Genomic DNA, 11,297 nt, shown 5'->3' on the forward strand with positions numbered 1-11,297 from the left:
TACTTCCCTGAGGACCTACGACATGGAAACCTCTGGATTTTGGACCCTTTCTCTGTGGATCCTGCTTCAGAAGTCTGTCCACTGGCTCTGTCCACTGTGTTGGAAAATGAACTGATGGAACTATCAGCAGACAGCAGCCTGAAGCTTCAGCTCACACAAGTTGACCTTGACCTTCGTTCTGAAAACTGGCTGCCGGTCAATATCCCTCTCTGTCAAAACGGGCAGTCAAATTTCTGTTGCCTTTCACCACCACCTCTTTATGTGAGTCAGGGTTTTCCATTGTGACTGTCACAAAATCAAAGGCAAAGAACAAACTGAAATTAACTTTGAATGCATGTCAGCCCCCCACCCATCCCACCACGACTTGATCTCATTATTTTCCAGAGGCAAGCCCGTGTCTCACTGAGGATGAGCAGAATATTTACTTTGGTCACTACGGCTGACAGTAGCATAACACATGTTTACAGCCCGGATTATTTTTTCTCAGAGGTGGGCCTTAAGTTACAAAAGGTTGAAAACCCCTGCTTTAACGTACCATTGTAGTTACGGTTGTGAGGCAGTTCCAGCAAAATGCTGGACAAACGCCTTACACGGACTTTTTTCCTAACGAGATTTTTCCCAGAACTCGAAGCGACCGACAATCTTATTGTGACCAGAAAGTTCTTATTGTCTTATTTTACTTTTATTTTGAAAAGAAAATGTTTCATAACCGTTCTTCATTATTGCTGTTAAGAAAACGATCGCCAAATATAGAGCTTTTGAGTCGGGGTGTTTTTGAGTCGGGGTGCCCACGTTTCTTAGTTACTTTAAAATGACACCACTTAGATGAAAGTGGAGTTCAATTAATACTTCCAAGTGCAAATGTATTCTCTCTGTTCATTGGATAATGCCGAACACTATGATTTAAAGGCGGGATTTCCGGTCTTTACGCTCCGCTGTTGGGTGAAAAATGGCTACCTCCTTGAGAAACATGTCTTTGGTGGTGTGCCGAAGATTTTGGATTACTCAGAAAGCTTTAAATCAAACCAGAAGTATTTCGTATGGTGGAAGTTGTTTACGAGTGAGTAGCGTGTAAGATTCTTTTTTTTTGACTCGATGTACTCTGTGTGCCAACACGTCGTAGCTGTTTACTAGCTTGCACGGAATTTTTCTGCATTGAAGGTTACATACATGTATAACACAATAAAACCAGCAGTTTCTCTGTGATGAGTTTTGTTATCACATTATTGTGTTTGTGTAATTATACAAACAATCTTGTGTATAGGCGTAAAAATGATGTGTCGTAGTAGTCTGTCTGGAGTGATTTTTGTTTCCTTGCAGTTCTTTTGTAGCCTCTCCCGTTTACGAATGTTCTATGTTAACAGCTGACTTATTGTAAAATTGCTGTAATTGAGACTGACTGATCTGCTTCTGTTCTAATAGCAGCAAGCGGCAGAAAGCGCCGGTGAAGGGAATAAGGGGATAGTAGAATCGACAGAAGAATTCAAGTTTGTTGAAAGACTCATTCCTCCTTCACGTATCCCCCCTCCTCCCAAATATGACGGGCCTTCACCTTCAGGCTGGATTCCTCCGTCAGGTGATCTTTTAACGTGAAGTTGCGAGTTCAAGTACATTATTAAAAAAATAATCTTTTATGAATCAACATTCCCACAGACTCACTTTGTATTTTCAGAAAAAAAGGAACGCAATGTAGTCAAAGAGGCGTTTTGCGTCTGATAGAAATCTGCTCCTTAATTTACTATTTGTATATTATTTACACTCCTGGATTTCTACACGATGAATTACTACTCCAGAGGCTTTTGACTTGGGCCAGAATATGCTATAAATTGAATTGCATTGTTAAGTTAAATATCATGCATGCATACTGTAATAGCTGTAATGTGTACAGTCTGTGTTATTGAAAAGAATATGAATGATAGTATCACATTAATTAAGGTCTTGTAACTTTGCTTTTGGTGTTTAAGTTAACTGATCTTTCGATGTATATTAAAAAAAACATTTTCTGTGTGTTTTGTTTCTTCTTTTATTTCCCAATGCAGAGGTAACTCCTGCTTTGCCCTACATGATAAGGCGTTCTCGAATGCACAACGTCCCAGTCTATACTGACATAAAACATGGAAGCCGAAAGATGACTGTCCTACGCAAAGTGGAAGGAGACATCTGGGTGGGTGTGATGCTTTTTGGTTTCTGCTACTGAAACTGTCCTTCATAATCCAACATCTCAAGTATAAACAGAAACTGGAAGAGAGAGTGCTCTGTGATTGTGCCATTATTCACATCAGAAGAAGATTTAGTGATTTTCTTAAGAGCTATGTATACTTAGCCTGGAATGATGAGTCGTAAGTAACTGTTTCTGTGCTCTGGTAAGTGATTTGAGCACAGAGAAAAGAAAAACAAACTCTACTACTGTCAGTATATATACAGTTGATGGTACACTATTCTGGAATATGAACTGTCTGTCATTTATATTTTGACATTTAAATTTAATTCCACAAGACTATAGTAAGGGTACTTTTTACACATTTGGATCAGTTGTGGCTGCCAAGTGTGGGCATCTCCATCTGTTGTAGGCCCCTATGATGAGGTGTTCTATAGACAACATATTTCTTAGTCAGGGATCTCTGCTATTTGCAAGTATTGTGAATATATTGCTTTACTGTTTTTGCCAGTGGGTAATCTATACAGCTGACCAGTACTGATCAAAAAGCTTTGAAACTTAACAGGTAATAGTTGTACCGTTTTGTTGAAGTATTCTGCTTGATAAATTTTGTTAATAAAATCTATGCTTAAAATGTTTTTACCAGGCTTTGGAAAAAGATGTCAAGGAATACCTTAAGGAGCTTACAGGAAGAGAACTTGCAACACAGGTCAATGAAGTTTCCATGACGATTCGAATTAAAGGTGTCTTTGACAAAGAGTTAAAGGACTGGCTGCTGAAGAAGGGATTTTAAATTAAAAAAACTGCAGTACTGTTTGAGCTACAGGAGGATTTTTCAGTGGTGGTCACTCAGAATGCAGAATTAAAACAGAGGAATGGATTGGGGAGAAATTAATGTGTTCTTTATTATTTTCAGTTTCACAGTAATAGAGAAAAAAGTTCTATGTTCTCATTGATGTAATTTTATGTCTTTATTTCTGTGTTTGTAAATACAGCTATTCTGCTTTCTCTTGTCTTTTGTGATTTTCCTTCATTTTTATCTATTCCTGAAAATATGGAAATATACATTTTTACTGCTATTAAATAATTCCACTTAAATAGCAGTTTCAGTGAATGCTACATATACAAACTTGTGAACATTCAGTCAGCACTAGTCCATCATATCTTCTTCATGATGAAAATTCCCATTTATTTACTCCATGCAAATGTTGAAGTTGAGAGAGGATGGTGCACAGAATAAGCGACAGTATTTAAAATGTATTTGCATGAAAATATGGCACCATACATCATAGTATAATAGTACACTATCACGTTATCCTGTTTCATCTCAGTATTCTCTCGTTGCCTTAAACTCAAAAACCTTCCCCCTATTACAACATTATAAATGCAGTTAGGTACTGTATCTACCTGCTTTCTCTTTGAAAACGTAAACGGCGACGACGTGTTTTGATTTGACGTCATAAAACAGCGACGCCCATTCCATCGTAAGGCAGACGTGGTAAGTAGTAAGGCGCACATTTTCCAGCAAACACTTAATAACTATTTATGTAATTCTGTTATTTAGTGTTGACAAAACTTGGCCATATTTCTTTTAGGGGAGAGAACAAAATAGTTGTGTACAATCGACTGTAAACAGAGCTAAGCTAGCTGAAGAGCTAAGTGGAATACCGGTCTGTTTGTTTCCAGTTACAAGTTTCCCCATTCAGAATTTAATTTGTATTTAAACATATATGCATGCCGGAACTCATCTGTTATGCTTATGTTACAAACCAATGGCCAGCTGTTTGCATGAGCCAACAAGTTAGTGCTTGTACCGTTCTGCACATTCTATGAGTGTTTCTAATTTCTGCTGTATACACTTTGTTTCTCCTCAGAATTTCGGGGGAATTGACGAAAGTGTCATGTTGAATCAGCTCCCTCTTCATTCAACCTATAATGGACCCAGTTGTCAGACGGAAAATCCCAGCCTGCATTCGAACTTTGCTTACCGATATTGGGCCAAAAGAGGAGCAGACCTGGAATGACTGGACAGACACGGAGCCTGAAACTTTGAGCAGGGATGGGATTGCACTTCCTAAGAGAGGATCATCGGATTCCTCTGAGCTTTTGACTCCGGCTGGTGTAAAAGAAGAGAGTGGAGGGGGCAATACTGGAGATGCAGTTTCATCTAAAAGAGTGTGTGGGCTTTGTTTGTCCAAACCTGCAAGTTACACGTGTCCCAGATGCAACATACAGTATTGCGGACTGGCTTGCTACCGGAGTCCGGATCACTCCGGATGCTCTGAGGAGTTCTACAAGGAGTCTGTCTTTCAGGAACTGAAAACCCAGGGCATGACCGAGAAGGAGGGAAGAGTGAAGATGCAGGAGATTCTTCTGAGACTCAGACAGAATGCAGAGGGGGAAGGAGGGTTTGAGAACGCATTAAATGAAGTGGAGGGCACAAGGGGCAGTAGTGGGACACGAGAAGATGCAGAAGGGTTGGAACTCCTCTCGAGGTTAGCAGAGATACAAGCCTCTGGGGAAGAGAGGGGGGAGGAGGTGAGGGACATATTGATGAAACTCAAAGAGCTTGGAGAAGGGAGTTTAGGGGATGATGAAGATGATGAGGAAGAAGATTTAGCAGAGAAGCTTTCAGGACTTAATATTGATTCTCTTTCAGAGGAAGAACTATGGGCACTCTTACCTTCTAAGGATAAGGAAAAATTTGAGGGGCTGATAAAGGGAGGAGGAGCTGGAGGTCTCGTTCCTTTGTGGAATCCTTGGTGGGAGAGACATGAAAAAACGAAAGAAACTCTTATCGAAGAGATTGAACAGGACGGGCACGATGAAGCGACGGAAAAAGACGACGTCCCTAAAGATGCAGCAGTGACAGCTCTACGCGACTCAGAGACGTTCAGAAACGACGAGTGTAGAGAGGTGGAAGAGGCATTATCGCATTCATTAAAAGAAGGAGCGGTCGGCAATGAAAGCGCCGGTCTGAAAAGGCAGGAAAAACATGCTGCCGGCGGTGAAGCGGCAATAAAACAAACCCCGAAGAAGAAGCAGAAGAACATAAAGAAAGAAGCGGGAGACCGAGCAAAAGGAACAAAGTCTTCCGGTGGTGCTGTGCCCCCCGTAAGTGTCCGCATCCCACCTCTCTCTACTCTGACATCGCGTCCATCCCCCCTCGTGAAATACAGCCTCGTCAACGCTCTGTACGGATACACTTTCTCCTTGCGTCTTTTCAACGGCGACCTCTCAGAACCGGAGCACAAACAGGACTTCTGCCAGGCTGTTTTAGCCATCTCTGAGTCCCTGGGCACCGGTCAAATTTTCAACACCCTCCACGAATCGCTTGAGGCTGCAGTGACAGCAGTGTCTGCTCAAGGATACTTTGACCGAGAAGACCCGGGTGCTCCAGCACGGGCCATAGAGGCTGTGGCCCATGTTCTGTCCGGGGAGACCAGACAGGATCCTGTAGGTTATTCTCTGGCTGCGTTGTCTCAACTCAGAGAGACTTTATCCAAGACAAGAGGCTCCATTCCCAAAGAGGAGGAAGACAGGAGACGGAAATTTTTCCTGGCTGGGAAGAAGTGTGAATTTCTTCAGTCGTGGGTAAAAGAAAATTCTCAGGTGGTGAGAAGTCTGGCAGTAGGACTATGGAGAGAGCACAAGAGAAGAGAGGGAGAAAGAGGGATGTTAGAAAGAGAAAAGAGGTATTTCGAGGAGGGCAGGAACAAAGGAATAGGCCGTGGAAATGGAGTGTTAATAGAAGAGAGAGACTAAATGGAGTCAAATGGTGATGTTTTTACGAGAACGATCATCTCAGCTGTTTTATTTTGGCAATCAAGCAAAATGAATAAACACAGAACTCAGAGAAGTTAAGAAGTAAAGATACTTCAGGGATTTTTTTTTTATTGAAAAAGAAATGTACATCATTTACCTTTTCCAATCTAATGTAATAAATTTTACTATATAAAAGCTACAGAGTGCAGTTGATTAGATTCTGTTTGTTATCGATACAAATACACCTTAATTAAGTCATTAATTCATAACACAGTGTTGATTTAGGGTGGAGAATCGGGTCACACTTGATTCTTCATCAGGTCTTTGACTGCCATAAATTAGTAGAGGCACAGAAAAAAAAAACGCATGACTCCGTGAATGAATTTTAATGTATTTTTATTATGAACTGTGTGAAACAGCAGAGGAAAACAATATAAAATGTCACTATTGCATTGGAAGAATGCATGGAATGTCTTAAAAAAGGTAAAACAGAAGAAATGGGCTTTAAATGACAGCTGTACAGTAAGAAAGTGCTGCTACAGAATGATCCAGGTCCTAACTGACTGATCCCCGATGAATGAGTGGGAATGAAAGAGCAGCTCTTCATGTTTTTTTTTTTTTTGGGGGGGGGGGTACCTCTCCTCTCCTTTTCAGTGTAAGCAATGATGTTGCTTGTGACAGAATTCTTAACAAGATCTTACTGAGTGTACTTCACTTTCCATGTGTTTAGAATGAATGCAGTATGTCATTTCAAACATTTAACACACTATGCCACCAAAGCCATGACCCTCTTAGAAAGAGCCTGTTGTTTTAAGTACAGTAGAAGCAGTTCAAAAACGGTGTCTTCGGAGCCTACTGCTATAGGACCAATCATCACGAGGGGATGCTGTGGGCGTGGCAGATCTCTTCAGTCCACATTAGTACACGTATGGTATGATCCTGTATGGTACCCGTCTGCAGTAAGTGTCCCAGGCCAAGCCGTACTTAGCCCTGCACTGCCTCTCATCTCGGTCCTCTCGATGAACCAGAAGAACAGAGAAATATATGACATAGAAGTAGGGCAGGATGTGTGTGAAACCTGGAGAGAGGCAAAAGGACCAATCACGAGCCGAAGGAGAAAAGCAATGTAATATTTATATTAATTACAGGAGTTTTATTATTAACTCCGGGTTAACACTTAGATGATATTGTTCATTTCTGTTCAATGGTCCCTGTTCCACTTACCACAGGGCAGAGACCATGCCAGGGCCATGAGAATATCCCCAAGGTAGTTTGGATGGCGGACGAATCCCCACCAACCTGACACTAACAGCCGTTTTCCGGTTGCCGTGGCAATAGTTTCCAAGTCTGCGAGCAATAAGGGGAAATGGAAGGGCATGAGATCCAATCACTATGACAACCCTCTGATGAAATAAAGGGTGCTTTCCAATCAGTTTTGTTTACGCAGTTTTTTTGGGTAAGCATACAACCTAAATGTTAGATAGGGAAACTTCTGTTTTTCTAAGGTAAGAAAATACTGAAAGGTAGGAAGACACTGAAAAGCACAGTGGCACTGAGTGCTCACTCACTTGCTACACTCTTGTGTGTCGGATCCCTTCTAAACTGGTTCTTCTGGGAGTTGGACTTCCTGAAGATATAGTAACCAATCCCTAAAAGAGAGAGACAGAGATATAAATGGGCAGAATTTATAAATTATATACTTTGGGAAAAAAAAACATATTACCGATAAAGATATTTAAACACTGAAATGAAAGTCCTGTGAATTTACCATTGAGTAATATTATTCCAGCTGCTCCCAGCATGCTCAGTGACTGTGGATGCACAACCAGGAAAACAGCCTGGAGACCGTATGTGAATGGAACCCAGGCCAGGTCACCAAACGCCAGCATAAACCCAAACCCATCGTGTACAATGTCCATGGTAGTCAGAACTGCTTCCTGCAATCCCATAATAAGCAGAAAGCTCAGGCAGTTAAAAAAAATAAAATTTAATATGCAGAAATGCGAACGATGGTTTCTTTAATCGACAAATTCCAATAACTGTGTGAACATGAACGGACTGACTTTCAATCAAGCATACATCCCTCTGTTTAAACATTTCAAATGAACAGGATCTCACAATTAGACGAGTATTTGCCTGTTTCAAATGGATAAGGATTATATGATAAAAACATTCAAGCAAAATTATTTTCAAGCTGCATCACTCAAGTCATTTCCATTGTGTCTCTATGTATTTTCTCTCACCTCATTCCACAGAGCATCAGTCACATACAAGAGCTGAAAGGCATTAACCAACAGCATGGCGAGAGATGGAGATCCTCTGAGCTCTACCTCCTTCATGAGCATTGCCAGGTTTAACACCACCTAATCAGAGAAACACCAAGTCCCTGATTGGCTTGATGGTCACTTAATATCAAAGTGGCTGCTGATCCAGCAGAATGTACAGTGGGCATCAGTACTGAGATGTAACATTATCAATTTGCATATCAATGAATATTCATAAGACTGTAAAAAAATACTAACCCAACCCATCAGTCCTGGTCTTAGCTCACAAAAGTATTTAAGATCAAAGTCTCCAATACGAGGGTTAAGCTCTCGTCCCATGAAGAAATCATACAAGGGATTTCCTAAGACAAAAACAAGAGCATAAGGCAATGTGGCGTAAGAAGAAAATGGTAAAAAAAAACCCACAAAAACAGCTTCAGCATTTGAATCACATGGAAACTACCGGTAAAGTACAAATGGGCGAGTAACATACTCAGCTTGTTCAGAGTAACTATGTGAGCACTAACATGTTGCACTCCGTTGTGTTGACTATCTTCCATTTGTTCTTTGTCTCACTCACCTGTGTTACCCCCAAGTGCCAAGGCGTGGTGTGGTGCCCAGAAGGAGCGGATGTACAGGTAAAAAGAAAGCAGGTACGATACTGCAATCGCACACACTGCCAACGGCAGGAGAAGCTCAAAGAGGTATCCTAAAGGCATACCCAACCACAGGCATAGCATCAGCAGGACGGCCGTGATACACAAGGCATGGAAACCTGAGAGAGAGGGAAAAAACAAAAAAAAAGTCAAGAGAACAAGTTAAAATATCAGTGATGAGAGAGACGATTCCAAATACATAAAAAAAAAAAGCTGAATGGAACAAAGTTCCCTGTTCATGATGTAATTACAATGCTATTAAAACAGATTTGAGATGAGTCCTAGATATGTAAACTTGTGTGTTACGAGAGATAAAAGTGACTGAGATAAAATAACCAAGATAACAATTTTTAAGATGAGAAACTAATCCCAGATCCATCTCACTCAGCCAGCCTGACAGATATGTCTGGCAAATACATAAAAAAGCTGGAAAAGAACCCCTAATGGCCCTGTTTATGAAATTCAAAGAAAAGTAAAAGACTTCAGTACAATTACTGGCAGGTAAAATGGAGCAGAACCACAGAGTGAAGTTTGGACCTTGGCTTTGTATAATAACACATGATAATCAGTGACAGCAAACAAGGTCATCTGGACTCAAGGACATCTACATGGCAATAATCATGAAAAGACAGCCTGGAGCGTTTTTTTCTGGGAGTGTCATGGTGTTATTTCCTTATACATATATATATATATATATATATATATATATATATATATATATATATATATATATATGATTTATATTTGGATATCATAAATCATGTGTGCAGGGAAAAACAAATTCAAAAAGAAGAGTGTGCAAATAAATGAAGGTAGGTTTGGTTTGAACCACTTCTTTAATATGGTTAAATGATTCAGCATTACCATTGATAGGGTACTTGAGCCTGGATCCATCTCTGAGTACCAATCCCTCTGAGACCTGCACACAGATGAAATCTCATATAACATTATACTTGGACTGAAACATGTCACATTAATGTCAGAGTTACTTTAAATATTCTCTTTAAATACAAACCGATGGCGTCAAAAACAAGTTTCCGCTGTGTTTGACGTCCAGCCAAATGCTGCATTTATCATAATATCACCAGCACATTTTACACAACAGAAACTTTATTTCATCGAGGGCGATTCAAAGTTCGTAACATTTTTAATACATTTTCTGCATATCTTGATTTTTACCTTTCCCACAGGAAGCAAATAAAGAAAGCCCTGTAAGGCAATCCAGCCAAGGACCAGCGCCGCAGCCAGAGGGTCCCAAAGCTGGGCAGCCGGTGGCAAAGGAGGGGGCCACTGTAGAACGCTGGCCTCCAAAGAGCGACATACACTCACGAGGTAGAGAACAGTCAGAGGTAGGAAGACAGGGATGCAAGTTGCACCTTTTGTGAGATAGAGAACAATGCAATACTTTACTAAGATGAACTAATAAATGAACAATCAAGTTTGTACACACACACACACAAACACGTGATCTCTTCCTTACCTAGAGTCCCACCAAATTCCCTCTCATTGGAATGTGTTACTCTGTGTTTATCTGGTTTCATTCTGTGAGAATGAATGAGAAAACGCAGCATGGGCAAAGTGAGCAGGTGAAAGGGTAAAGATAACAGTACAGTACAGCACAGAAAAAGGACAGAAAACTTTGACCACAACCAGTCAAATTCATTCAGGTTCACATCTGTCTGTCTGCCTGCCTGCCTATCTACCTGTCTATCTTGAACGCATGCACATACACATTCCCACCTTCACACACACACACACACACACACACACACACACACAAAAGACGAACTCTTCGTTAAAAGATCTCCGTATTAAATCTCTGAATATTGTCTAATTTATCCGGATTTTTTTTTAATCCTAAGGCCTTTGTCGCAAGGCGTGCGAACAGACCCTGGCCGAGATCTATAGATGTGTGGGAAATAGTTCTAGACCCAATTGCTCAGTTGCGTAATGGTTCCCAATTCAAGAAAATTTCGACAAAATACTAAGCTGTGTCAAGTGAAAGGGTGCTGAAACAGTTTTTGACGCTAAACGATTTATCTGCGAATCTTACCTTCCTTCTTCTTGTATCCACGGTCCTCTAAGCTACATTATAACATCATTGACAGAATGTAAGGCAACACTACTATGGATACACCCCAAAGGTGCTTGCGAGCTGGGACGAATCAATTCCAGCCAATGAAGTTTTGGCACAGCCGTCAGAAGAGCGTGGAGAGTAAAGCCAACGGCCAATCAACATGCGGAACCATGAAAATACCAACCCCTTATTGTACTGGAACCAGTTACATACGTGTCTGGTGCACACCGTTCAACTTTGCAGTGAGGTGATTGGGCGGTAAAGGAAATAATAATTTACATACCGGTAGTTTCTCTTCTTGTAAGAGCAGTAAATAATACTACTGAATAGATTTAAAGATGAGGATTACTCACGATCGTTACTATGTTTCAAATTTT

At 40.7% G+C, this 11,297-nt stretch overlaps 3 protein-coding genes across 4 annotated transcripts; 2 read left to right on the top strand and 1 right to left on the bottom strand.

Annotated features, from left to right (window-relative positions):
* Positions 1–951: 951 nt before the first annotated feature.
* mrpl49 (mitochondrial ribosomal protein L49) lies at positions 952–3,166 on the top strand. 2 transcript variants are annotated; one of them, XM_030792619.1, is made up of 4 exons: positions 952–1,060; positions 1,423–1,576; positions 2,040–2,164; positions 2,805–3,166. In XM_030792619.1, exons 1-4 carry the CDS (start codon positions 971–973, stop codon positions 2,949–2,951), a joined length of 516 nt encoding a protein of 171 aa, XP_030648479.1. In that variant the 5' UTR covers positions 952–970; the 3' UTR covers positions 2,952–3,166. The 2 variants fall into 2 exon arrangements, with proteins under 2 accessions (XP_030648479.1, XP_030648480.1); XM_030792620.1 differs by having other exon boundaries at positions 1,426–1,576.
* An 889-nt stretch (positions 3,167–4,055) lies between these two features.
* Positions 4,056–5,969, top strand: znhit2 (zinc finger, HIT-type containing 2). The gene has a single exon (XM_030792590.1). The coding sequence runs from the start codon at positions 4,094–4,096 to the stop codon at positions 5,921–5,923; it is 1,830 nt and encodes a 609-aa protein (XP_030648450.1). The 5' UTR covers positions 4,056–4,093; the 3' UTR covers positions 5,924–5,969.
* A 581-nt stretch (positions 5,970–6,550) lies between these two features.
* On the bottom strand, positions 6,551–10,958 carry tm7sf2 (transmembrane 7 superfamily member 2). The gene is made up of 11 exons (XM_030792602.1): positions 10,897–10,958; positions 10,324–10,385; positions 10,023–10,219; positions 9,708–9,762; positions 8,768–8,962; positions 8,446–8,549; positions 8,167–8,286; positions 7,692–7,860; positions 7,492–7,572; positions 7,148–7,270; positions 6,551–7,001 (listed from the first exon to the last, which is right to left on the bottom strand). The coding sequence occupies exons 2-11, from the start codon at positions 10,382–10,384 to the stop codon at positions 6,841–6,843; spliced, it is 1,266 nt and encodes a 421-aa protein (XP_030648462.1). The 5' UTR covers position 10,385; positions 10,897–10,958; the 3' UTR covers positions 6,551–6,840.
* Between the last annotated feature and the right edge of the window lie 339 nt (positions 10,959–11,297).

Source organism: Chanos chanos, chromosome 15 (assembly GCF_902362185.1).
Source record: "Chanos chanos chromosome 15, fChaCha1.1, whole genome shotgun sequence".
In the NCBI taxonomy this organism is placed as follows: domain Eukaryota; kingdom Metazoa; phylum Chordata; class Actinopteri; order Gonorynchiformes; family Chanidae; genus Chanos; species Chanos chanos.

Excerpts from the sequence above, each read along its gene's own strand:
- mrpl49 (XM_030792619.1), top strand. The coding sequence starts at position 971 with ATGTCTTTGGTGGTGTGCCGAAGATTTTGGATTACTCAGAAAGCTTTA. Across the intron at positions 1,577-2,039 it reads AGGCTGGATTCCTCCGTCAG|AGGTAACTCCTGCTTTGCCC; the intron begins GTGATCTTTTAA and ends TTCCCAATGCAG. Across the intron at positions 2,165-2,804 it reads AAGTGGAAGGAGACATCTGG|GCTTTGGAAAAAGATGTCAA; the intron begins GTGGGTGTGATG and ends TGTTTTTACCAG.
- znhit2 (XM_030792590.1), top strand. The coding sequence starts at position 4,094 with ATGGACCCAGTTGTCAGACGGAAAATCCCAGCCTGCATTCGAACTTTG.
- tm7sf2 (XM_030792602.1), bottom strand. The coding sequence starts at position 10,384 with ATGAAACCAGATAAACACAGAGTAACACATTCCAATGAGAGGGAATTT. Across the intron at positions 10,220-10,323 it reads GGAATTTGGTGGGACTCTAG|GTGCAACTTGCATCCCTGTC; the intron begins GTAAGGAAGAGA and ends ATCTCACAAAAG. Across the intron at positions 8,963-9,707 it reads GCTCAAGTACCCTATCAATG|GTTTCCATGCCTTGTGTATC; the intron begins GTAATGCTGAAT and ends CCTCTCTCTCAG.